Here is a 25,710-nt window from a genome sequence, read left to right on the forward strand (position 1 = left end):
GCATCTGGAAATGCAGACCCTGCAGATGTAGAGATGGTGTCATTAATATGAGCCACGCGCCTGGTGCCACCATTCTCAGTTCTCCAAGCAGCATCATCTTATTTCCTCCTCCACTATCTCCGCTTTCCAGAGGAAGAGGAAACTGAGGCACAGGAAAGGTTAACAACTTCGTCGGGAACTCGGAGCCTGGGCTGCTGGCTCCAGAGCGCAGGGCTTAAACTCTGTGTCACATAAAGCCACACTAGAGTCACATCCCACCACCCGCCCGCAGCAGCGGCTCGGCGAGTCCATGTTAGGGGCTCCGGCCCTCACCCAGGGCCTGGAACCATGGCACAGGCTTTTGCTGCTGCCCTCACCAGGCACCTCCAGCCCCAAAGGGGGAGGCAATTTCCTCCGAGCTCCTGGGTCACATTAGCCAGGCCTGCTGCACAAAGGTGGCCTTAATTGGATCTAATTTCCCAGACAAGAGAGCCCATCGATCATGCTGACAAGTTCACGTTTAAAACTTTTTAGAGATTAATTTCTTCCTCGCCTGGCCAATTAGTTGACACCACCCCAGTGAGGAGCGTGGCTCACTGGGCAGCCTTTGCAGCCTTGGCTCCTGACCTATTGGCCGTCTCGTCCTTTACCACTGCTCGCTGTAAACTCCCGGTGACAACCAGAGGACAGGCCAGTGTGCAAGGGAGGGAAGTGTCAGGCCCACCTGGCCCAGCGTCCTTGTTTTCACAGAGAAGTTAGGCAGCTTGTCCCAGGTCACACAGCTTGGGATGAAAAGATGAACTGCACAGAGTCCCTGTCCTTGGGACTCTCACAGAGCATGGAGAGGGCATGATTCTTTTCTGAACAGAAGCATCCCCTGTAGTTACTTAATCTTTTTGTTTGTTTTAAAGAGAAAAAAGAGAAAACAGCAAAATCAAAAAGCAAATAGGGGGGGATGAGGATTTAACTCAGCGGCATAAGCACCTGCCTTGCAAGCAGGTAGTCGTGAGTTCGATCCCGATAAAAAGGAAAAAGACCAAAAAAAAAAAAGCAAATAGGCAGGAGGATTGTTGTAAGTTCCCAGACAAGCCTGAGCTATAAGGTGAGCGCAAGGCCAGCGACCCCTGTTCTGCACCCTCAGCCCCCCAGAACTGGCCTAAATGTTCCACACCTGCAAACACCTCATATTGGGTATTACTGCCCAGCTCCGGGGTCCCAGTCCCAAGCCACAGCTGCAGTCCCTTCTGAACCACGTCACCACCACTACACACGCATGCACCCAGCTGCATCCTGAGGCTCGCAGACATCCCGAACCCGAGCTCTCCCCGCTCCTCCTCACCGAACCTTCCCTGTCACTCTCCTCCCTCCGCCAGGCGAAATCACCACCACGTCCCTGCTGGACCGCGAGCTCAAGTCGGAGTACATCCTCATTGTCCGCGCCGTGGACGGCGGTGTGGGCCACAATCAGAAAACAGGCATCGCCACAGTGAGTGCCCCCTCCTGTGTCACCCAGCTACTGTGAGGCACTGTGAGGTGGAGTGAGGAGCAGATGCCCTGGGATGGCAGCAGGGTGGGGGTGACAACAGTGTTCTGCTTGTCCCTGGAAGGGCCACTGGGCAGGTGGAAGAAGGCATGAGCCCCCGAGGCCCCTCTGCCTCAGCACCTACAGGAAGCCGAAGCCAGAATCCTGCCCCTCAACCCGGGAGGAGGGACCTCATTCCTGGCTGCTGACTTGGTTCCTGGGGGTGGGGGCTCCTGACTGTTCTCCGTAGTCCTCCCCCCAGCCTTGCCCAGCCACAGAGGCTGGGGCCTTGGTAGTTGTCACTTGACTGGGGCCTTGGCAGAAGACCCACAGAGCCCTCCTCTGTCAAGGAAAGCTCTGCTAACAGGAATCAGGGCTCTATAAATAATTCACCTGGTGGCAGGTGAGCCGGGAAATTGCTTGGCTTGTAGCTAAGACTGAGAAGCAGAAGGGATTCTGTGTGAGTAAATCCCCAGTCATAGCAAGGATTTCGGGTATCACCTAGTCCTCCTAATGGGACAGCACATGAGCCCTCTCCTCCTGAAGAGACCTGGCACCATCCTGTCCTCAAAATCCCAGGGCCTGCCCATGGCGCCCACATTTGGGGAATTGAGGCTGAGATGCCCCTTAAACCTCTGAGGCTCCCATAGCACCCCCATCCTGTGGCTCCACAGGTGAATGTCACCCTCCTGGACATCAATGACAACCACCCGACCTGGAAGGATGCTCCCTACTACATCAACCTGGTGGAGATGACACCCCCAGACTCTGATGTGACCACGGTAGGTGGGAGGACAGTGGTGGGTGGCTCCCTCCTCAACCCCAAAGGCCGGCTGGCTTGAAGGGGGCTGATGGACTTGTTGTTTTCCCCGAAGTAGCTCTTGGAGCAGTTTTAGGAGGACTGGTGAAAGGGAGTCAGAGGTGGAGGACACCTTACCTCTGCCTTCAGTGTTAGCTGGTGTCAGGCTTTATCAGAGGGAGCTGCCAGCAGCCTGGGACACTGGCAGGGATCCGGGATTAGCTCAGCTCATAGCCACACTTGTCCTGAGACACTCAGACTCTGGTCAAGACCTCAAGAGACTGCCCACCTCAGCTCTGCCCCTGCACTAGCCCAGATGACCCAGCAGGGGTTAAAGGTCACTCCCAGAACCCTCTAGCCCAGGACCAGCCAGGTTCACACCTATGTGTACTGTGTGCATGTGTGTCCAGGTGCCTTGTGCAGGGCTGCCACTTGGGGTGGAAGGAGGTAGAGCAGGAGGCCTCTGGCCTCCTGGGACAGCCAAGGGGACAGAATAAGCATTCCACTTGCTCTGTTCCAAGATTTGCATCTGTCAGTCTCTCCTCCCTTACCCTGTGCCTCCTTCAGTCTCATTTGACAAGCCTGATCCCCAGATATCCAGCCCCTCCTCCTCCCAGCCAGCTCTGAGATGGTCATGGAGGCTGAGAAATATGCCGGGGTTCCCTGCCATCAGCCCCACCTGAACCCCAGCACCCTTGGGCCCTAGTGGGGTCCAGGTGAGAGAGAATGTCACCCTGGAGGAGGGATTCTAAGAGAAGAGGGCTTGGTCATCACCCTGTCCTGGCCTCCTGTCCATGTCCTCAAGCTAAATGGCCCTAAGTTGGTGTGAGTGTCACCCCCGAGATTTAGTACAATCGGGCAGGGGCTAGGGCTCTGGGATCTGTGCTTTCTCAAAATCCCGGTGGGGGGTAACTTCCACACCGGGCCCAGGTGTGCTACCCCTACCCCAGGCTCTCGGTCTGGTGAGCGCTCTACTGCCACCTGGGCCCTGACTCCAAACCAGTCCTGCCTGCCCACAGCCAAGACCCCCAGAGCTGGTACTGGAAACCCACCTCAGAAACCTACCTGTTCATTTTTGGCTTAGCCTGTGCTTCTGGGGACTTCCTCCTGAAGGGCACTGGGGCGGTGAGGGAGTTGCCTACAAGGAACTGGATGCCTGGGACACCAGCCAGGGACCCAGCCAGGGTGCCAAGATCAGTGTCCACCTGCAAGGCAGAGGTGTGCCAGGTGGGGACGCCCCGGATCCTGGCATTGCTGAGCTCTGATCCAGCGTGGCCCTCTCCGGCCTCCAGGCTTCCTCTCATCCTTCCAAGCCCTGGGCAAGCATGGCACGGTCTGGGGGTACCGCCTAGAGCCTCCTCACTCTGCAGAGGCCTCTACCAGCCCTACTGAGTGCCAACCGTGTGCCAAGCATGCAGGACACTGACACGATAGGGCACAGGAAGCAACAAAACCTCCCCTGTCTTCAGGGAGCCTCAGGTCACCCTTCCTCTCAGATCCACCACCTCTCAGATCCATCTTGCCAGCCCTCACAGCCCAGGATGTGCCCCATCCTCACCCGCAAGCAGGCGGCGATGTGTGTCCCTCTCAGCACAGCGTGGCACGGCTGTCCTCAGGCACAGCATGGGTGCAGGGACAGGCACTGGAGCGCTGCACTTCCCTGTGGTTATGTTTTAACCTAACAAAGAAAGCAATGACTCAAAAATTCAAAAAGAAAAGCGCAGGACCGGCAAGTGTGGTGCTATGTACCAGTTGTTCCAGCATCCTGGGAAGCTGAGGCAGGCGGATCACAAGTTCAAGCCCAGGATGAGCAATGCAGGTAGTTACATGACCTTGTCTGAAAATTTAAAAAAAAATGGCTGAGGATTTAACTCTGTGTAAAGGCCCTAGATTCAGTCCCCAGTATCAGTACCATAGAAAGAGAGAGACAGAGACAGAGAAATACACAAAATTAAAATTAAAAATTGGCTTTTAAACATCTGCCAAAGGTAATGTGACAGGTTTGGAAAGGGGAAGTCTCACTATACCCAAGGACAAAGTCTAAATTAGATTTTCTAGAATTCTTGAGAATGTTTTATGGAATTGCCAGAATAATCAAGAACCTTGCATGTTAAGCAAGTGGGGCATAGTCAAATCATTCAAAGAGGATAATCATAAAAATCCTTTAAATGCCCCCCATGTGCACACATATGCATAGCCTTTGATACCTCTGAGGGCCCCCAGGAGCATCTGTCACAGTGAGGCAGGGTGTGGCTGGGACCTGCCCAGAGGGCCAGGTGACAGAACACATGATATCCCCATGGAGCTGGCCCACCTCTGTCCCACGGCCCCCAGCACATGTGTGCAGCTGTACACGCGCGCACATACACTGGCATTTCAGTTTCTTGCACACTCAGCTCTTCCCCACCTTGGATCCTTTGCACAAACTGCCCCACTCACCCTGAGGCTCTGCTCCCTCTCCTCCTCACCCTTCCTCCCTGCCTGGCTCAGTCTCCTCTGCCTGTCCCAAGACTGAAATATCCCCTCTGCCCCTCACCACACTTTCCTTCAGAGCCATGTGGGCAGCCTCGGCTCTAGGTTCTAATCCCAGCTATAATTCTTACATGCTGTGTGACCATGGGCAAGTTACTTAGCCTCTCTGTGCCTCAGTCCTCTCTAGAAAACAGGGCTAGTGAAAGTTCCGGCCTGATTGAGTTGTTTGTGGTCAGCACTTGGGAATGATCGATAAATATCAGCTGTCACCATCAGTACCTTCCTCCTCCACCGCAGTCTCCTCTGCCATGGTTACTGTTGAACCCCCACTACCAGTAACATTGTGAGTGTTCAGACTACTTCAAAACATGAATAGCTGACCTTTTGGCCCCTCCCGGCTCAGCCTTCAGCTCCCTCTAGCTGGGGCTGCTTGCTTGGCTGTAGGATGCTAGACACATGGCTCAGGCTGTCCCAAGGGCTCCCTCTAGCGGGCACACTGGCTCTGGCCCCAAAAGCTGAGGCCCCGGGCCATCCAGCCCCGTGATGTCCCCAGGTGTGCACCTGCCTCTTCCTGAGTCAGTGGGGCAAGGCTGCCCACTTGTGGGGTGACCATCTCCATCTACAGGGAGCGTGTGGCCCGGCTCTCTCCACTGGCACCCACAAGCTTCTTCAAGGACCTGTCTGGTGGACATTGATTTAGAGCCTTTCAAAGACCTCCAGCAAAATAAAGGCACGGGAAAGGAGGAGAATCAGTCCTCGTCAGGCCAGGAGAAAAATGACAAGCGTGAAATGGGAAATAAATGAGGGGAAAGTGGGGGACCTCTGCAGAATTGCCCAGCAGGGACCCCGCAGGAGGGTTCCCTCCCCTGGCTCTCCACGGCCAAGAGGTGAAGCCAGTGTCACCCCAGCTAGGAGGCAGCCTGTGGCCCAGGGCGGCAGGGGGAGAAGAGAGCTGTCCCACTGGGAAATTGATCTCATGTCCTTCCCTGGGTGTGTCATTGTGCCCTGAGCCTCAGTTTCCCCACCCAGAAAAACTGGATAAAAACTCCATCCCTCCTTTAACTGTAGAGAGACACACAGGGATGCTGGTGGCCCCATCCATTGGGGAAATGATGGCCTGGCTTGAATCATGTCTATGGGCCCAAGAGCCTCTTCTCCTGTTTGTAGAAAGGGGTGATGGGGTCCCGTTATGGAGGCTGTGGGCAACAAGGCACTGTGCCCCTGGCATGATAAGGGTGTCTTAGGCCTGGAAGGTGGAGACCCCCACCCGTAGGTCAACAAGACAGGGGAGGAAAGGAGGAGCGGCCTGGTGTGGGACTTGGGTGCCCCCAACTCTATTCTAGAAGAAGGGCTCAGTGGAGGTACAGCCCAGCCTTGGCCCTCTCTCCTCGGCCTCCCCAGGCCAGGGACAGGGCAGCCCATCTGTCTGTTCTGGTCTGGTGGCCCTAGAGACACCTCCGGCTGGGGATTAAGCCAGAAAAGGGACAGATTTTGCTGCCAAAGCATAAAGTCCCCACATCAAGTAAGATGAAGGGCCTGGCATAGCCCTGCCAGCATTGCTGAGTGTTCCGCAGTTAAGGGGGAGGGCACTGCCATCCTGGGGCTGGGTTGGCCTGGGGCTGGTGCTGTGGGACCTGGAGTCTGCCCTGTGCCTCTCTGGGCTTTGTGGTCCCTCCAAACAGGGGCCTAGCCCAGGCCTGTCACTTGGTATCACAGAGGCCCAATTCTTTGTACACTGCCCTATAGTCAGAAACTCCAGAGGAAGAGAGGGAGTGTTTGGTGATGGCACCGTTTCCAGTGCTCAGCATAGGTGCAGACTCCCAAGCCACTTTCCCAGCCACACTCTGCAGTGAAGCACCTGCTGGGTTCCTGTTCTCTGAATGTCTCTGCATGTCTCTGGGATACGCCTGCTGGAGGAACCCTGAATGGGATACCAGCTCTGCTGCTCCCCTGGCTTCGGGAGCTTGGGAACCTCACTGAGCCTCATCTCTGAAATGGGCATAATTATAGATATTCACTACATAAGGCTATGACAAGGTGTGGAGAGGCCCTGATGCCTAACAGACACCAGGCACCACCTGTCACAGGTGCCTGCTGGTGCCATACGATACACCAGAGCTGGTATGGTCCTCAGCGAGGACAGGGCCACTACCCCACTTCTGCCCGTAGGACTTGGCCTAGAGTCCCAAGCTCCCTGCTGCAGCTATAGCTTCTGGCCTCCCTGTTCTGAGCAGGTGGTGCCCAGGCCAGCATGTGGCTCAGGGAAGAGATCTGCTCCCTCCCTGGACAGGTGGTGGCAGTGGACCCAGACCTGGGGGAGAACGGCACCCTGGTGTACAGCATTCAGCTGCCCAATAAGTTCTACAGCCTCAACAGCACTACGGGCAAGATCCGCACCACGCACGTCATGCTGGACCGCGAGAACCCCGACCCGGTGGAGGCCGAGCTGATGCGCAAGATCATCGTCTCTGTCACTGACTGTAGGAAGCCCCTGCTTGCTTGGGTCGTGGCTCTGACCCTCTGGGCTGGGACATTGCGCTGTGCCTGGTTCTCAGGGGCTGGGGCCTAACGAGGAGGGCTGTGTCAGATCACTAGGGTGGAGTAGTGACCACACCCCAGGCGTGACCCCCCAGAGCACCCTGCGGACTGCAGGGATCAGGCAGGGAGACGGGATCAGCAGGGGAGCCTCTGGGGTGGGACGCTGAATCTGCCATCCTCTCTTTCTCCCGCCCCCTTTCCCCACCTCCTATCTTTTCCTCCATGATCCCTTCTCTACCTTGCCCCCCATCTTAGTTACTTTTAACTCGTCACTGAGACAAAATACCTGGTGCCCAAAGTTGGGAAAGGAAGGTTTATTTCTTACAGTTTTTGGAGGTTTTAGTCCATACTCAGTTGGCACCAAGGCAGGGTGGCATGGCTGGGCTGCAGTTCATGGCGGCTGCCAACAGCAAGGCAGAAACCGCCAAGAGAGGAAAACACCCCTTCTTCCTGGCATTACATCACATCCGGGCTCCACCCCTAGGCCAGTGTAGCACTCACACCCCAATCCAAGCACTAGTCAATGAACCAATCACATATGCATAATGCAAAGGCATGAGGCCTAGGGGCCACCAACATAGACCATGACACCCCCGTAGGTGGAAGACCCCCCCTGAAGGCCACTAGCAGTGCCACAGTGTTTGTGAACCTCTTGGACCTCAATGACAACGACCCCACCTTCCAGAACCTGCCTTTCGTGGCTGAGGTACTCGAAGGCACCCCTGCAGGGGTTTCCGTCTACCAGGTGAGTAGTCCTCGCCTTGTCCCTGCCAGCCAGCAGGTGGCAGTGGGTCACTTTGCATGCCCTGTGCTGAGCTCTTTGCAGGGGAGGTAGAGATGGCAACCCAGGCCCCTGGGGGTGCACACCCAGAAGCCACCGTGTGTGGGGGACTTGGGTGCCCTGGAAGGCACCGTGGCGGAAGGGGATTGAACTGTCTGGAAGGACAGGAGGGGGAGGGGCAGCAGTGCAGGGATGGAAAAGGATGTGGAAGGGCCAACATGAGCAAAGAGAGAGGGAAGCCAACCCAGAGGGTTTCCTGGGGCCTGGCTGTGGGAGTCTGGCCAAGCCGCTGTCCTGCAGGTGGCTCTAGAACACAGTCAGATGTGTCACCTGGGTGACCCTCCATGGGGCACCAGTCTCCCGGTGTACCAGTCTCCTGTGAGCCCATGGCAGCAGTGGACCTTACGTATAGAAGCCACCTTGAGCCTGGCCCCTTGGCATCCTGCTTATTGTCCTTCTAGTTAGGGAGGCTCTGAAGGTGTAGCTTCCAGGAGATAATGCCAAGCAGGAGCTACAAGAGGTGATCAAAATAGACAGCAAGTGTTTAAGCCAAAAGGAAATATGTCACACTGAAAGACACATTGTCATCAGTGCCCCTCAGAATCCTCCCCTTCACTGTGAACACACAGCCCATCGTTCCGCTGCTTTCTGAAGCAGTTCTGGAACTTTCCTTTCCTGAGTGTCTATAAGTTTAGATCAAAAACATGATGAATGCTGCCACCAAATGACATCCAGTAGAAATGCAGGCTTGTAGTAAAACTATTATAGTGTGTCCTCCAACTTATTCACTGGATCTGACACCAGGGGACTTCTGGCTCTTCCCCAAAGTCAAAATGACCATGAAAAGTAAATATTTTGAGTTGATTCCGTGCATCAAGGTGGTCACAATAGTACAGCTAAAGACGCTCATGAAAGAGGACTTCCGGAACAGCTTTGGCAAGTGGCACGAACAGTGGAATAAATGTGTTCACTGTGTTTTTTATCATTCTTGTATGTAGAAACTCTGGAAAGTCCGCATAGTTAAGAGCCTGGGCTTTGGGGCTGGGGAGTAGACTCAGTGGCAGAGCCCTCGCCTATCATGCATGAGACCCTGGGTTAGATTCCCAGTGCTGCAGAAAACAAGACTTTACCAAAAGCATGAGCTTTGGAGTCCGGCCTGGGTGTGTGTGGATCCTGGCTCCACCCCCCGGTGTGCTGCGTGGCATGAAGCGCTCCTCCAGCTGAACCTGTGGGATGGAGAGCATGGTGGTGCCTGTCTAGCCATGCTGTGGGTGCCAGCCAGACACAGAGAAGGCAGCAGCCTGGTCTCAAGACTGCCTGGGAGCCATGGTGGGCATTGTTTCTGTCGTGATTTATGCTCGAGGCAGCGGGATCGAGGTAGTCTGTTCCCACTCCGAGAAGACAGGGTTGTTTGTAGGGTACCGTAGTGGACAACCTTAGCAGTACCATGCTGGCCCACTGTACCTCAGTTTCTCCACCTGTCAAAGGAAGCGAACCACTCCTGGGGACCCCTCTTCCCAGGGCACAGCAGCTGTTCCTCAAGTTGGCCAAGAAAGAGGGGAGGGTCGAGAGCAAATGAGCCCCCAGTCGCAGTGTTCTGGGGCTCGCGGACAGCAGGAGAGAGCTGCGTACCTGAGCCAATCCTGAGTTCACATGAGAGGGTTCACACGGTGGGCTGGGGAGCGTTCAACCTGGAAACAGTTCCCAGGAACAGGGAGAGGTTCTGAAAAGAGCTGTGTGATCCCCTGGTAACATCTAGAACCACAACCAATGAAGATTTCTGCTAGGGAGGCCTCTTGTCCGGTTTGTTGAATGTGGATTAGTCCACCGCCCTCCACAGTGAGAGTCTTGGCTTAGTTCAAAGCTCTCATTTTAATTATTATTACACATTTTCCTTCAATGTCTACTCACCACCACCCCGATACTGGGGATGGAACCCAGGACCTTGCACATGCTGGGTAAGGGTTCTATCACTGCTGCCCTGTAAGTCACAGCTGAGGGGGAGGGGAGCCTGTTGGCAGAGTGGCCTCGGGGGTTAAGGTCTGGATAACTGAAGGACCTTTCAGTGGTTCAACTCCTGGAAGCCAGCAGGGGTCAGGGGGACATCTGGAGGATAAGGAAGGGTCCTGGGGTGCCCGAGAGTTTGAAGGCCAAGGCTGCTGGAGATAACAGCTGCCTAGGACCCAGACTCTGAGCGTCACTTAATGTGTCTGGACGAGAGCCCATCTGGACACCTTCGCTGCCCTCTCAGCCTCTTGACAGTGACACTGAGGAAAGTGACCAGCCTGTGGCTCCAGGGCAAGCAGTTGTGTCTGGCATAGCCCTGCGTGTGTGGGAGAAGGGGAGGAGGGACCCTTCCTAGGTGAGAAGCACTGCCCCAGTGTCCCCAACCCTCACGCCGCAACTCCTCTGCCTCAGGTGGTGGCCATCGACCTGGATGAGGGCCTGAATGGGCTGGTGACCTACCGTATGCAAGTGGGCAGGCCCCGCATGGACTTCCTCATCAACAGCAGCAGCGGTGTGGTGCTCACCACCACTGAGTTGGACCGAGAGCGCATCGCTGAGTACCAGCTGCGGGTGGTGGCCAGCGATGCAGGCACGCCCACCAAGAGCTCCACCAGCACCCTCACCATTCGTGGTGAGCAGGGCAGTGCCAAGCCAGAGTGGGGTGGCGTGGGAGGAGAACCCACACTCACTGCAGCCAGCAGCCAGCAGCCAGCAGCCAGCAGCCAGCAACCGACCGTGGGTGCCCTTCTCAATGGAGCACTGCTCACACAAGGCCAGCCTGTCTCCACTGTGCCACAAGGGCAGGAAGCCTTGTCCCCAGCTCTGTCCTGTGGTTTTGGAATCCCTGGGCTCCATATGGAAGGGCAGTGCCGCCCTGGGAAGAGGGCTAGGGGTTTTCTGGACTCTCTAAGATCCCTTACCTCTTGGGGCTCTCCAGTGGTGCTGTGCTCACCACTCCATGTGGGTATAAGTTTATGTCTTATCTGCTCTGGATGTGTCTTTAATTCTCAGGGCAAGATTGGGACACTAACCTGGGCTGTGTCTGAGGTGTGAGTGTAAGCCTTCTTGACCCCACAACATTTGCATTTTGCATGCACCTAAAACCCAGCACCGTGTGGATGATGCCAGGGTCTGCTACCAGCTAGAGCAATAGCCAGGCTTCCCTCTCTCTTGGCTGTAGGAGTTGAGCAGCTATGAATCAAATCCTGACCAACAATTTCCCTGTCTGGAACATGGTCTCTGGGCTGTCTTCTCAAAACAATTTCTTTCACTTTTGCAATTTTGAGGCTGCAAAGGGTGGAGTCCTGCTGCTTTTTGTGATATCCTCAAGCTATCTTTTCTATTCTCCTGTTCCTTCTCAGCAGTCAGTCAAGATCTCCCCTGCTTTATCTCCACAGCTTTAATGGAACTTCTTTCTGGCCAGATTCTCAATATTTTAAATCATTCTGCTGGGCTCTTTGCTCTTGATTCCCAAGTTATCTGGCTATCTAGCCTCCAACAATAGCCATGCCACCTCATCAACATTAGACTGACTTGAAATTTCTTCTCTAAGACTAATTAGCTCCCCACCTTTAATCTCAACCTCAGAAAAATGGAAACAAACTTTCTGCCAAGCCGTAACACACATTGTCTGAGGTCCAGCAGCCAGTGCAGTCCTTTTTCCCGGTAAAAACTCCTAAGCCTCGTCTTTCCTGGCATCATTTTTATCAGCCTTTTGGTCTTCCGAGCTCTGACCAGAATCTCCCCTACAGAACAGCTTGAGGCTTTCCAGCTCTACTTTTTTAGCTGGTATCTCCGAACCTTTCCTAAATTTTCCCATAAGCCATTCCCATAGACTCCTACACCACATGGTCAGGTATAGTCACAGCAACAGCCTCACTTCTCTGGTACCAAATTCTGTGTTGGCTACTTTTCTCTCATTGCTGAGACAAAATATCTGGCACTCAAAATTAAGGAAGAAAAGGTTTATTTAGTTCACAATTTGTAGAGGTTTCAGTCCATAATCAGCTGGCCCCAAGGCAGGGTGGCACAGTTTATGGCAGGCAGAAAACAGCAAAAACAACAGGAATGACCGTAGCTCTTTCTATCTCTTATCCACGCTACTTAGGGTGGGTAGCACTCAAACCCTAGTCCTCGTGCCCTTGAGTCTGGCATTGCACTATGAATCAATTCTATCACCAGATACTCTAGACCCAGCCATCTCTGAAAAAGCCTCACCTATGACTGCATGAAGCTTTGGGGGGACGTCTAGACACAAGCCATAACAGAAACCTTTTGGCAAACTCCTCAAAGCCCGCCATCTTCCCCAGGATTCTTTCACAAGTAGGATGGGTCTCTCTCAAATCCCAGCCCCTCTACTCTGTCTCTGCATGGCTGTGGACAGGTCACCACCTGATCTGAGCTCTGTCTCTTCAGCCACAGTGGGTGACAGTGCTGGCTCATCAGGGTGCATGAGGACCATGTGTGGTCCTGGAGGTCAGCACTCTGCTTGGGCCTGGCTCCTGGAGGGGCTCACATGCGGCCCCTGACCTCAACTGTATTAGAATCATCTTTGCCGTTGTTATTAGGCATGTGCTGCAGAAACGCTCTGCAATTGTCTCTCCCCACTTTGACAGCATGAGCAGTAATAAACCCCAGAGACAGAGGGAGGTCATGGAGCCCTGGTCAGCTTGGCCCTAGCACCAGCTTGGTCCGGGGCCCTGGGCCTGAGACCAGGAAGCATTGGCACAAATGACACCAGGGGTGGTGACTCCCTTGGAAATTCCTCTCCTTTGTGTCTGGCGCTGGAGCCAACTGCCCTGGAGCCGGCTTGTCCCAGACAGAGCTGGTCGAGCCCCGTACCCTTGTGCCCACAGTGCTGGACGTGAATGACGAGACACCCACCTTCTTCCCGGCCATGTACAACGTGTCAGTGTCCGAGGATGTGCCGCGGGAGTTCCGCGTAGTCTGGCTCAACTGCACGGACAACGACGTGGGCCTCAATGCTGAGCTCAGTTACTTCATCACAGGTGAGGCCTCCGCTCTGTCCCCTAGACAGACAGCCCCAGGCGGACCAGAGGACCACCTCTGGTCCTCAGCTAGACACCTGATGGCTGTACTCTGGCCCTGGGGCCTCCCGAAGCTGCTGCTGGGAGTGCAGATGGGAAAAAGGAATGACTGATGTCCCCACTGCACTCCAAGTACTGATGATGAGCAGGGACTGGAGGAGTGTGCCCCTGTCCTTCCTGGGGACCCTTTACTCACAGGCAGGTTCCCATTTGCATAGAGACCAGTGGCTTAATCTCCCTAAATGAACTGGTTTTAGCTGAAAGATGTTGCCAGGCTGCAACCGACAGTGATGAGGCCATGGCCTGGCCCAGAATGGAGAGTGGGCCAACGCCAGTCCATGATGTTATGGTGGGAGGATCTGCAGGGAGTGGCAAACCTGTCCCAAAGTGTCCTGTCCTGCAAGAGGACCGTTTCTCAGCACCCTTCAGTGCCTGGCCCACCAGAGATGTGCTGTGCACACAGGAGGTGGGGGAGTCCTCCACATTCCTCAGCCTGCCTGTAGCCATTTAGGGCCTCAGTCTTTCCTCTGTACACCCTCTCATGTGTGCCTGTGCGTTTGTTACACACCACCTCCCTGACACTGCTGCAGCCTGTACTGTCCCAGCCTTCCAGCTGTGCTATCCACACCCTCCTCTCCACAGGGAGCTCTTCCCTGTCTGGTCCTGAGAACCCCCAACATGAGCCCAAGATTCAGCCATCAGCATTCACTGCATCTTAGTCCTTTCTTGGCCCTAGTAGAAGCCAGATTGCCCTTTGGAGATAGTACTTCATGTACTAGGGCGTGATGAAAGTTTGGGGATCAGAGACTTTCCTTGAGGACAAAAGAGCACCTGCAGCCCCCGGCACCAGAAGGGGTTTGGATCCCAAAGACCTGTTGAGAACCCACTAGTTTTCTACCACACCAGGAGCAAGCCTGGTGTGGTGGCACCCTCTGCTGTCCAGAGTGCCATACTGCTTGCCAGAGCGCAGGGAGCCACACACCCAGAGAGGGCACCCTCACCCTCACTGTGTGGTCCCCTGAGAGCCACTGGGAGCACCAGGCTCCTCAGCCATCTTCACCAAACCCCCATGATGAGGCGCCTGGGGAAGGTTTGATGACCCCACTGGACTCTGCTGTGTATCACAGCACCAACCCAAGCTCTCTGCCCAGCCGCTTCTGTGGGCCAGACAGGGCAGCGTGGGAAGAGCCAGGCCCCAGTCAGCCCAGAAGAGACCCGAGGACCCTTTCTCCTCAGTCAAGGGGAAGTTAAGCAAGCTGGGCCACACAGTGTCTGGTGCACAGCAGGTACTCCATCAACGCTAGACCCTCACATTCCAGGCATCGGCCTGCAGCAGCAGCACCCAGCAGAGCCCCAGGGCAGGGGGCTCCTAGATTGCTCCATGTCTTCATCTGTAAACAGAGGCTGACAGTGTGCTCTGACTCGACCCACCTGACCCCTTGGGAGCAGAGCTGAGGTGCCCCTTCCCCTGGCCCACCCCTCACCCTGCTGCCTGACCTGAGGCCTCTCTCTCTTCCGCCCCAGAGGGGAATGTGGATGGGAAGTTCAGCGTAGGCTACCGAGATGCCGTGGTGAGGACAGTGGTGGGCCTGGACCGCGAGACCACGGCTGCATACACGCTTGTCCTGGAGGCCATCGGTAGGTGCCCACTGCGTACACCATGCCAACATGATCATTCCAGATGGAGTGGAAAAAGTGCCACCAGACACGCACCAGTGTCACCATGGGATGGTGAGGCAGAAGCTTCATGAGGGCCACGGGGGGACCAGTTTGCAGACTGTCACTGCAACACAGGGCAGAACAACCGGGGAAGGGCTGACGTGACAGCCTTGGGCACAGAGGGGGACAGGAGTGTAGGTCAGGGAAGAGGTCAGGGCAGCTTCTTGGAGGAAGCAGTATCCCAGAGTGCCTTTGAGTCACTTAGAACTCTGAGTTGCACATTTTAAAAGTAAAATGAACTGACCTCAGCAATGTGAGCTCACAAAACCTGTCCACCTGGATAGCCACAGTTGTGACTGGATTCAGGGCTCAGGTGATGCCATCAGGCCTGTCTGCAGTGACTGCCTTCACTCTCTGTGTCACATGATGGCCACCATCCTGAGTTCAAGGCAGCTGCAGGAAAGAAGTCCTTCCTCCTCCATCTTAGCAGAGTGCTCATGTGAGCTCTGGTTAGCTCCTGTGTACCCCACTGAGCCCCTCTTTGCAGCCAGGGCAGGGAGAGGTACCCATCCCTGGAGCTGAGGTGCCTCACCTGTCTGGAATCCCAAGCCTCAGTGTCAGAGTGGGGGATCCTCAGAGAGATGCGGTCTTCCCAGAAGAGGGCAAGAGGCACTGATGGGCAAATACAGGTCACCACCAAGGTTTTGAGGGCCAAGCAGTCTTTCAGTAGTGGTCAAGCCTCACAGGGAAGAGGAGCCAGCTCATGCATACACCTGGAGGTGGGAGGTCACATGTGTGTGCCTGCACACACATGTGCAGGGGGGGAGAGGTAGGCACAGGTGAGTGAGACACAGCTATCTCAGGTATGGCCTATAGTGGAAAGGAGAGGCTGCCACCTGGCAGGACTGAGTTGTGGGTTCAAAATGTTGAATTGGAAATTTGGTGTTTGATCTCCAAGCACTAAGGAGCCCTTGAAGACTCAGGAGAGGAAGAAGAGTATGACATGATCTGTGTCCCCCAGAGCCCCTGGTCCTCCCTGGAATGCCCATTTCAGTGTTTGCAATGAGCTCTGGGCAAGATGGGATTAAGCTTTCTGCATCTCACTTTGTGGCCCGCAGTGCCTATACCCTCTGCCCTGCCTTCTCCCATCCTGGGGTGCCACCCTGCACATACATCATCCCCTGAGTCCAGTCTTCATTTCAGCAGACAGAGTGTCTGACTTTCTAAAGGCCCTCCCAGCCTGGTGTCCCAGCTGGAGCGAGCTGGCAGGGTACTCAGGATGGTAGAGGCTGGTTTGGAGAGGACCCACCCTGGAGCAGGCAACTGCACCCCAGTATGTGGTCAGCCAAGCTGGGAAAGAGGGATGGAGTCACATTTGGTCTGCAGCCATCTCCTGCTATCCGGCGCCTCCCTGGGTGACGCCTCACCTTAACACATAGCTCTGACTTCCACGGAAGACAGGCATGGGCCAAGGCTCCCATCCTTGACACCCGCTCCACAGCCCGGGGGGTCCTGCAGAGTCCTCATGTACTTTAGGTTTGGAAGCCACGCAGGGCCAGGGCCCTTGGATGCAAAAGGCCCTGGTGCTGAATCTGACCCACACCTTCGTCCCTCTGATTCATATGATTTATAGGGAATGACAGTTTGGTGTGAACACTAAGAAATAAGGATATTTTATTGAAAAATTCCGATGTTTAATTTTGTTTGAGAAACCAGAAGCTCTGGTATCTCCGGCCTCTGTCCTGCTTGTCTTCTCTGGAACGCAGCCAAGGACAGCACCCTGGTGAAGGGTCCACCCCAGTGCTTCACCCAGGTCCTTAACCCCAGCTTGGGTTTGCTGGAACCAATCGTCAAAAAAATGGTGGCTTAAAACAACAGAAAGTGTTGTCTCCTTGTTCTGGACAGGGTGTCAGCAGGGCCACAGTCCCTCCAAAGGCTCTCAGGGCGAGGTCTCCCTTGACCAGGGTTTCTGCTGACTGTAGGTGTTCCAGGGCTTGTGGCTCCACACCTTTGCTTGGCCGTCCCTCTGCTCCAAATCTCCTTTCTCTCTCTGTCTCTTTTTAGTCTCTCCGTTTCTCTGTCAGTCTCTATCTCTGTCTTGGGGTCTCTCTAAAACTGACTTACTGTGTTGCCCAGGCTGGTCTGAAACTCCAGGCTCAAGTCAGCCACCTGAGTGCTGAGATTACAGGTGCTGCACCCTCCCAGGCCCAGCTTGCCTTCTCTTATCCTAGTGCAAGGACACATTGAGTTTCTGGCCCACCTGGATAATCTAGGATGGTCTCTCAACATCCTTAATTTAATTACATCATCAAAGACCACTCTTCCAAAATAAATGAGCATGCACGGCTTCCTGGGGCGTATCCTGTCCCTCCCAATCTGAGCCTTAGTTGTCTCCTCTGGGAAGTGGGGAAGATAGTGACCTCTCCTGCAGCAGTTGTGAGGACCGAGGAGTTAGAAGAATGCCCGGCCCCTGGTGTTACATGAGTGCTAGATAGTGTTAGGTTCTCCTTCTGCAGAGGGAGTCTGGGCACAGGGTGGCATGGGTGAGGCAGAGCAGAGCGCATCTCCACCCTGTGCACAGGAAGTCTGCCCCTTGGGCAGCTGCTAACCTGTCCTTCATCTCCCATAGATAATGGCCCCGTAGGCAAACGGCGCACGGGCACAGCCACTGTGTTTGTCACTGTCCTGGATGTGAACGACAATCGACCCATCTTCCTGCAGAGCAGCTATGAGGCCAGCGTCCCTGAGGACATCCCTGAGGGCCACAGCATCGTGCAGGCAGGTGGCCGTGGCCCCCTGGGGCAGGTGGTGGTCTGCGGGCAGACAGTGCTGCACTCAGCATGGAAGGTGGGCTAGGAGAAGGTCGAGGTGGGCCTGCTGCTCTGGAAGAAGCCAGCACTGAGGGAAAAGGGGCATCAGGGTCCCTCCTCCCTCCCAGAGAGCGTGGGCCCCAGGTGGTGTCAGCTGAGGACAGGGCCCTGGTCCTGGCCCCAGCAAGTAGGAGGGCCCTGCTCTCCCTCCCCCCAAAGCCTTGCACCCCCACCTCACCCAGAGGAGCCTTTCAGAGCAGCTACGAGGGGAGGTCACACTTTTTCGGGAGGGGTGCCCAGGCCAGAACAGAGCGGCTTTCACAGCCTTTGGCCAAGGCCCCTTCTTGGAAGTAACAGGCGGAAGAAGAAAGGACTTCTTTGCCAGGAGCAGGAGGGACCTCTAAGGGGCGCAGAGGAGAAGGGGGAGGACCCCCAAAATGAGCTCACTCTCTGCTCTTCCTGCTCCCGGCCAGCCTCATTGCCAGGTGGGGAGGGAGGCCAGGCATGAATGAATCTCTTCACCAGCTGCAGGGCTTTCCTAACAACTCTGAGTCTCAGCCGAGCACAGCAAATCTGGGCCTGCCTGGGCGGGCTCTGGGCTGGCAGGGATGGAGGCTGGGAGGCATGATGCCGACTTCCTGGTGTGGGGGCCAGGAGCAGGCGGGGCGGGCGCAGGGAGCAAGGAGCAAAGTCCAGGAAGCCCTGGGATGTGCAAGAAGAGTTCGGTTCCAGGGAGACAGGGATACAGCTCAGTGGCACAGCACCTGCCTGGCAAACGAGAGGCCCTAAATTCGAGTCTCGGTACCAAAAAAATTGTCTGGTTCCAGGTGAAGGGTTCCCTCTCTGACCTCAGCTCTGGAGTACCCCTGCCCTCCAGAAAAACCACATGGAGCACCACTCAGCTTAGTATCTGCCATGCTGGCTTGCTGATAGGACTCAACCTAGGGGTACAACCAGACTTCTGAGAGCGCCCCCCCCCCTTATCCAGCAGGTTTTTCTTCTCCTTTGGGCCTCCAGACAGTGCCCCACCCCCAGAGAATGCCTCTGCCAAGCAGGGCCTGCCTGCCAAGGACAATGGTGGGTGACCCAAAGGGTTCAGGCCCTGGGGAAGCAAACCAGGAAGAGGCAGGAGGAACAGAGCCCCATGGGAGGAGACCTGCACCCCAGAGAACTGGTTTCTGTTTACAGTACACTACTTGGGCCCAAACTCCTAGAGTCTGTGAGTAATGCAGAGCTGTGTCTTAGTTCCTTCCCTCGTTGCTCAGACAAAATACCCAACATGGAAAGTTAAGGGAGGAAAAGTTTATTGTGGCTCACAGTTTGTAGAGGTTTCAGGGACATCTCAGGGAACAGTTCACAGCAAGCAGAAGGCAGCTCGCAGCTGTCTTTCTGTCCTTTATATTCTATCCAGGTTACCCGCCCTTGGGGCATGCAGCACTCATACCCAGGGTGGGGTGCCCTTAATCTAACCCAAAACTATGCCAAACAAATTAGTGGGCTAATTTAGTAATCACACACCTTTGATCCCAGCATCACACTCTAAATCCAGCCATCTGTGAGAAGCTCTCTCTATGACTGCATGAGGCTTTGTAGGGGGACATCCAGATGCCACGACAGGCTCCTACTTCCCCTTCACTTCTCAAGAAAATCAGGTCTTTGGGTACCTCCTGCCATGCCTGGGAGAAGTGAACAGTGGCCCTTCCTACATGCCTGCTTGGAGAGAGGTCTTCCTTTTGGGGGTCTCAGGGGGCAAGTGAGAGTCCTGGGTTGTGTAGGCTCCTAACAGGTCTCCTGCGGCTTTGGGGGTAAGGATGCATGCAGCCTGAGCCACCTTCACCTCAAAATAAGATTTGATACTTCTGTGCTGGAAGACAGCAGGTCAAAGCAAGAGGTTGGGTAAGATTCAGCTCTCCACTAGCTCCCAGGCTTGGAAGAAAGAGACACAGGCAAGTTGGTGCAGGCTGCAGTAGGAGGAGAGAGGAGGAGCTGCAGGCAGGAGGGTAGTTTGGCTGGAGGACAGAGGAGGCTTCACAGACTGGGCACTGTGTGAAGCATGAGGTGGACAGGGAGGAAGGTGGTTTGGTTTTCCTGGAGTCTCAGTAGAGAGACACATTAAATTCCAGAGTGCACTGTACATTGGGCTAGGAGCTTTGGCCATGTCCAGTGGGCATTAGGGAGCCAGTGAAGGTTTGGAAACTGAGGAGTCGCAAACCCAAGGCCCAGTCCTGAAGGAGCTCTGGCTGGCTGCACTAGGTCCCAGCAGGGTGGAGTGTGAACCCCATAGTGGGTGGGGCCTGACTGGCTGGCTCTGGGGCAGGAAACAAAGCCCTCTGCACACTCTTAAAATTGAAGACCCAACTGAAGTATTTAGTCTTTTTTTTTTTTTTTTTTTTGGTCTTTTTCGCTTTTTTTTATCGGTACCAGGGATCAAACTCACGACTGCCTGCTTGCAAGGCAGGCGCTTATGCCGCTGAGCTAAACCCCCAGCCCCGAAGTATTTAGTCTTGGCGTTAGGTAGAAAAGCCCAGGTACCCACAAAATGAGAAGCCCACACTGACAGGTCAATCAACGAAGCACACAGAACAAAGCCATATGGCCCAGGTCAGAGATTCCACAGCTGTCCTGGAGGTCTGGATGGTCCCACCTGAAGGGAGGCGGCCTTTCTCCCTGGATCGGGCATGGAGCCACTGCAGCATCCTCATACCCAGGTGCCATCCCCTGGCCTCCTGGACACTGCTGGCACCTGCTCTGGCCTCTGACAGGAGCCTCTTAACCTGTGTTCACGGGCCAGGAATATAGCTCAGTGGCACAAGCACCTGCCTGGCAAGCACAAGGTCCTGAGTTTGAGTCCCGGTACCAAAAAAAAAAAACTGCTCAGCCCCTGCTGATCTGTTCTGATGTGATCCAGGGGTCGCCAGCAAGCAGCGGCAGGGGCTCTGTAGAGAGAAGGCCCTTTTCCAGAGCCACTTCTGGCAAAAGACCTGGACTGGGCACACAAAGAAGCCCTGGGAGGCATATGGAGTGCGGGTATCTTGAGCCACCACCCTGCAGCCTGTGGTGCCAGGCAGGAGGATCTGTAGGTGGACCTAGGGACTGGGGGCCTGTATTTGGACTCCTTGTCACATCTTGGTAGATTCGGTGCAGTCACTGTCACCAAGGCTGTCATCGTGTCCCGGCAGGGGGCGTCCAGGGACAGGCCGGCCACGCCGGAAGCTGGGCAGGGAGCGGCGGAGCGAGCCCAGGCGCTTCCACAGCTGCAGCCGGGGCTCGCTGGGGCTCGCGGGGTGGTGGGGCAGGAGTTCGCGCGCACTCGCATGGCGGCTCGGGTCCAGCGCGGCCGGCTTGCAGAGCATCAGGAAGAGCAGGCAGGAGGCCAGCAGGAGGAAGACGCAGGCCAGGGCGATGAGCACGGGCAGCGGGTCGGCCACCACCGCGAGAGTCCCAGGAGTGACCGGGGCAGTGAGGAAGGCCCGGGTGCTCGAGGCTGGGGGACTGGTGAGGCTGGGGCCCTCTGTGCTCATGGTACCTGAGGCAGAAAAGGGACAGCTCAGAGGCAGATCTGGGGGGCTAGGGGTGGGGGAGACACCTGGAGAGGGTTGGTGGGGGCTGGGCACTTCGAAATTGGATAGCATCATGGCTACATGACGGTTAGGACAGTGTGGCTCCCAGGGGTGACAGGGCTAACAGCTAGCACGCAGCTGATAAGTGAGATGTTGGGCTGGACTCCCAGGGGCCTCTTTCTGCTACCTCTCCTGCATAGACAAAAGACGAATGCCTTCCCGCATTTTAAAATCAGTTCTCATGCATCACTGACATCTTAGGCTTGGAAACTTGGGATCTAGGCTCGGATACATCAGTAACTTGCCCTGTGAGCAGGAGCACATCCAGATTGTAAGATGCTCTCGTTGGCTGACAGGGACCCTGTCAGCTATCTAATGTCAAGACTGCAAAGGATGGAGAGTGGCTCACCGGCGTGTTTCATTAGGTCCTTGGAGTGCTCTTAATTTAATTGTGACTATTTTTTTTTTAAAGAGAGATTTCAAGTAATATCTGGTACCGGCTTTGCTTGAAGTTTCAGAATTTTACCTCCAGCCACAGCAGTTTCTTTTAGACAAGCTCTGGCACGCGACCCCCCAGGCTCTCTGCTCTCTTATTTTACCTGCCTGGCCCCTGGGGTTCCTGCTGTTGATTCCTGATCCAGTCTAAACTATTCCCGTAACAGGTTGGGACACCGAGGCTCAAGGGGAGGGCCAAGCCCAAGGCTACACTGAGAGCTGTGGCCAAGCAAAGCCCAGAACTTGATCTCCTGACTCCTGGCCCCGTGACCTCCCTGTCCCTCTTGCCCTCAACTCTGACTCTGAGCTCTGTCAGCTCTCCTGGAACATGCTGGAGAATAAGCCTGTGAAGAGCTGACCAGGTGCGCTGGACACTGCCTAAGCCTCCGTTCATCTGCTGGGCATTTCCAGGACCATTTAGGAACATCCATTCAGGAAGGCATCAGACGGTCCTGTAGGTGGAAACCAGGCTGAGCTTTTGATTGTGTATGCCTGGGGTGAAAGATAACGATACCAGAACCTGTCTGGCAGGTGACACTGGACCAAAGGGGATGGGTGAGCAGCTCCCTGGGGAGCACTGGCTGGGGGTCCCCAGGCTGACAGGTCCATGTGCCAAGTTCTTCCTGGTTCCTGAAGGAAGCCAGAAACCTGGGTTTTTTTTAAGGCAATCATTCTCAATGTTTAAATGTTAGCAACTAACTCAGATTTATTTAAGGCAAGAAAGAAATGGGGAAAGAAAATGCAAAGGCCAAATAAACTTGACTCCAGGAAAACTGGAAACGAGTTTTGAAATATTTGAAACACTACACAGGCCAATCAAAACATATCAATGGGCTCCGTCCAGCTGACAGGCCGACATTTGTGATCTTAACCACAAACTCGGGCCAGGAAATCCAGAAGAGGGTCTAAGAAAGATTCATCATTTCTGTTTGACCTTGGACTTTCCTGGTGCTGGGGTCCACAGAGCTTCCTCCTTCCCAGCTTGCTGGTTAATGTCACTCCAGTTTTGAGAGTCAAGTTTCCAGCACCAAAGCCCAGCCCGGGCTCAGTCACGCTGAGGCCCCTGCAGGTAGCTGGGAGCATCCCATCAAGCACTCAGTAGGGAGAGGAGCAGGGTGCCCAGGCCGCCACCCTCTGGGGCCCCATCCCACCCCACGCACTCACCGGCAGCCACAGGACCTAAACTCCTAGCTCTCTCGCCCAGCTGACTGAGGGCACCCGGAGCTGCCCACCCAACTTGCACCTCCCACCCATGCCCTACTGCCACCCCTCCTGACGCTTGCAGACCGAAAAGGACGCCTCCCAGTTCCAGCTGGAAAGTGTGATGCCTGTCTGGAGAGTGCTCTGGCCGGGCCATGTAGGCAGGCTGGGCTTCTTGGGTCACAGCAGGAGGCGGGATGGGGCTTGCCCACGGGAGACCCAGCTGGCCTGCTAGCCTACCCTGGCTGTGCTCGAGGGGGGCCGTTCTGATGTTACTTCTGGCCTTGCAGATGAATCTGAAGAACCTGCAGGCTGGCAAACGGGGCTTTAGGCCTTGGTGCCAGTTTTGATTAAAAACAAACAAACCAGCCGTTATAAGGGAGGTTGTCATTAGCATGTGTTCCTGTGGCAGCCTGGGAGTCTGGAATGCTAGAAAACAACCATACCCTGTCCAAATCCAGGGCCAGATTTGCTTGATGCTCCCGCAGCCTCCTCCAGACCAGGCTGGGGGTCATCCTGGGCAATGGAGGTCTCCCCTTCCCAGGAGCCCTGCGCTGCACACATCTGCTCTTGTAATCCACAAAGGAGCCCCCAAGCTCGAGTTCAAAAAATGAGGCAAAAACATATTTTAAAAAAGCAGCGCTGGGGCTGGGGATTTAGCTCAGTGGCATAAGCACCTGCCTTGCAAGCAGGCGGTCATGAGGTCAATCCCCGGTACCGATAAAAATGAAAAAGACAAAAAAAAAAAAAAAAGCAGCGCTAATTTATTTTATCCTGGGCCCAGCGACACAATGCAGTTGGAGATTGCAAAAGCTGTGTGTGTCCCGCCCCCCATACTTGCAGCCTTTATATATATATCACTCTTTACAAAGTAAGGGGTTTGGGCATGGATCAGGAGGTAGGCTAATGGGGAAGATCCTGTTTTTCTCAGCAGAGAACAGAGGAGTCTAGCAGCAATTAACAACCTTTTGTTACCTTATTTTAGCACCACATCTGTTATTTGTAGAGGGCAGCAATGGTTAACATATCAATTAGGTCACCCCGAGGGAGAAGGGAGAAGAAAAACTATACAGAACAGTTAGGGTCACATTACAGGTATTTTGGTATAATACAAATATAACAAAACTCTTTTTTTTACAATGCAAGCCCATCTACAGCCTTCATCCTTCTTTTAGAGTTCCCCAAAGCCAGCCTGTGACGGCAAGGAGCCTGCTGTGTGGCCTGGCATAGCTAAGGCCCTCCCAGGTCTTGTTTGCAGTTGGAGCTTACCCTAAGTCCTCCCTGAGTTCCCCTGCGAGGGTCTCACCCCCCACCCTCACCAGGCTTTCTCTGTAGCCCCAGCACTGACCTCAGCCAGCCACAGAAGTCCTGCTCCACAGAGGGGAGGTCTCCACAGCTATCCCAGGAGACCCCGGGAACACCAGGTGACACTGCCAGGCCCTGCCCTGGGTCCCGCACACCCTGCACCCTCCGTCAGCCCGGTCTGACAAGTAGGCCTGTGCCCCTCACTCTCCAGCTGGACCTGGCTTTGCGGACAGAGAGAGCCTGCCTTGGGGGAGGGTACAGCTGAGCCTGTAGAGGTGGCAACTGAGGAGAGGGGAGGAGTAGGCTTCACTCCAGCAGTCTCCTGGGAGCCCTCTGCTGGGGCAGGCTCTGGGGGCACGGGGGGAGAGTTCCACTCCCTCCCAGCCCCCAGGCTGCTTCTCCTCTTTCCCCCTTAGAAGTTACAATGGTATGGTGAGGCGGCCAGTGGGCCTCTATTCAGTGCCTGCCAGCCCCTAGGTTACCCGGGAGAGGGACTTCATGCCTGAGGCAGCGGCAAGGGAGAGGCAGTGACCCGCCCTGCAGCCCCTGGGCCCTGCCTGCACTGTCCCTGGGCCTGGCCCTGCCAGGCCTGCCTCAGAAAATGCCTCCCTTCCCTTGCCATTTGCAAAGGTCCAAGAGGTCACTGAGCAAAAAGCACAGGACCAAGAGAGGACCTGCTCCTCAGGGCATGAGAGTCCATGGGGTTCTCTCCAAAACATATACTCCCTCCCTCCCCACCACTACTTTCTTCCTGGAAACTCAAGTTTCCCTGGCAACCAGCTGCCGGCTCTGGAGCCCAACTCTTGAACTGCTGCCCCAGCAGAGGCCTCCAGGTTCCTAGAAGATGACACAGGAGGAGTCATGGCTGTGTCCGAGACCTGAGCCTGGGACCCAGCCCACCTCTTAGGGCCCATAGCCCTTGACCACAAAAAGAGGCACACTGTCTGCCAGCCCCAGAATGGATAGGAACTTCCCCTGGACTGCCAAAGGCAAGAAAGAGCCACAGGGGCAGCTAACACAGACCCCCTCTCTCAGATGACGAAACTAAGTTCCAGAGAGGCGTGGCTGGCCCAGCGTTGCCTCGTGAGTTAGTGATGTGCAGGGTTTGGTGACCCTGAACCGAGTGGGCAGCAGGTTCCTGGCACTGTGCATGAATAGCATCACCCAGAAGAAGGTTCCAGGACTCAGAGAACCCCCGCCTGCACCACCCTCATTGTCCTTACCCTCTTTTCCCCAAACCAGTGGATACTATGTGTGTCTGTCCCTGTTCTCCTGAGATGGCAGGGGACAAACCTCCAGCATGGCACAGGTGCCAGGGAGGAAGGCATGGAGGAACGCATCAGGCTTCCCCTGGGCAGCTCTGGCCTCCCTGCCCTGCAGCCTCCCAGATCTGGAGTTTTGGATCCACCAGAGCTCCTTAAACGCCACAACAAGAGGTGACTCAGCAGTCCCCACTTCAGTGTCCATCAAGAGGGCCTCCCGTGAGAGGGTGCCGAAACCACCAGCAGCTCTGCCTAGGTTGGGATCAGGCGAGAT

The 25,710-nt window shown here is 55.3% G+C and overlaps 2 protein-coding genes across 14 annotated transcripts in view; one reads left to right on the plus strand and one right to left on the minus strand.

Annotated features, from left to right (window-relative positions):
- Cdh23 (cadherin related 23) overlaps positions 1-25,710 on the plus strand; it is a 374,671-nt gene that overhangs the window by 258,122 nt on the left and 90,839 nt on the right. For 10 of the 11 annotated variants that reach the window (XM_063238627.1, XM_063238629.1, XM_063238628.1 and 7 more), the window contains exons 20-27: positions 1,353-1,465; positions 2,176-2,283; positions 7,063-7,252; positions 7,910-8,055; positions 10,510-10,729; positions 12,954-13,106; positions 14,670-14,783; positions 17,434-17,582. In XM_063238627.1, coding sequence (XP_063094697.1) covers positions 1,353-1,465; positions 2,176-2,283; positions 7,063-7,252; positions 7,910-8,055; positions 10,510-10,729; positions 12,954-13,106; positions 14,670-14,783; positions 17,434-17,582 — 1,193 coding nt within the window. The remainder of the gene's footprint in view (positions 1-1,352; positions 1,466-2,175; positions 2,284-7,062; positions 7,253-7,909; positions 8,056-10,509; positions 10,730-12,953; positions 13,107-14,669; positions 14,784-17,433; positions 17,583-25,710) is intronic. The other variant, XM_063238630.1, reaches the window with a different exon arrangement.
- CUNH10orf105 (chromosome unknown C10orf105 homolog) lies at positions 18,902-24,479 on the minus strand. 3 transcript variants are annotated; one of them, XM_005005316.4, is made up of 2 exons: positions 24,218-24,479; positions 18,902-21,140 (listed from the first exon to the last, which is right to left on the minus strand). In XM_005005316.4, the coding sequence occupies exon 2, from the start codon at positions 21,133-21,135 to the stop codon at positions 20,734-20,736; it is 402 nt and encodes a 133-aa protein (XP_005005373.1). In that variant the 5' UTR covers positions 21,136-21,140; positions 24,218-24,479; the 3' UTR covers positions 18,902-20,733. The 3 variants fall into 3 exon arrangements, with proteins under 3 accessions (XP_005005373.1, XP_023422451.2, XP_005005374.2); XM_023566683.2 differs by lacking the exon at positions 24,218-24,479 and adding an exon at positions 23,110-23,587; XM_005005317.4 differs by lacking the exon at positions 24,218-24,479 and adding an exon at positions 22,834-23,098.

Source organism: Cavia porcellus, unplaced genomic scaffold (assembly GCF_034190915.1).
Source record: "Cavia porcellus strain 051 isolate PalLab524CR breed Dunkin Hartley unplaced genomic scaffold, mCavPor4.1 scaffold_28, whole genome shotgun sequence".
Classification (NCBI taxonomy): Eukaryota; Metazoa; Chordata; class Mammalia; order Rodentia; family Caviidae; genus Cavia; species Cavia porcellus.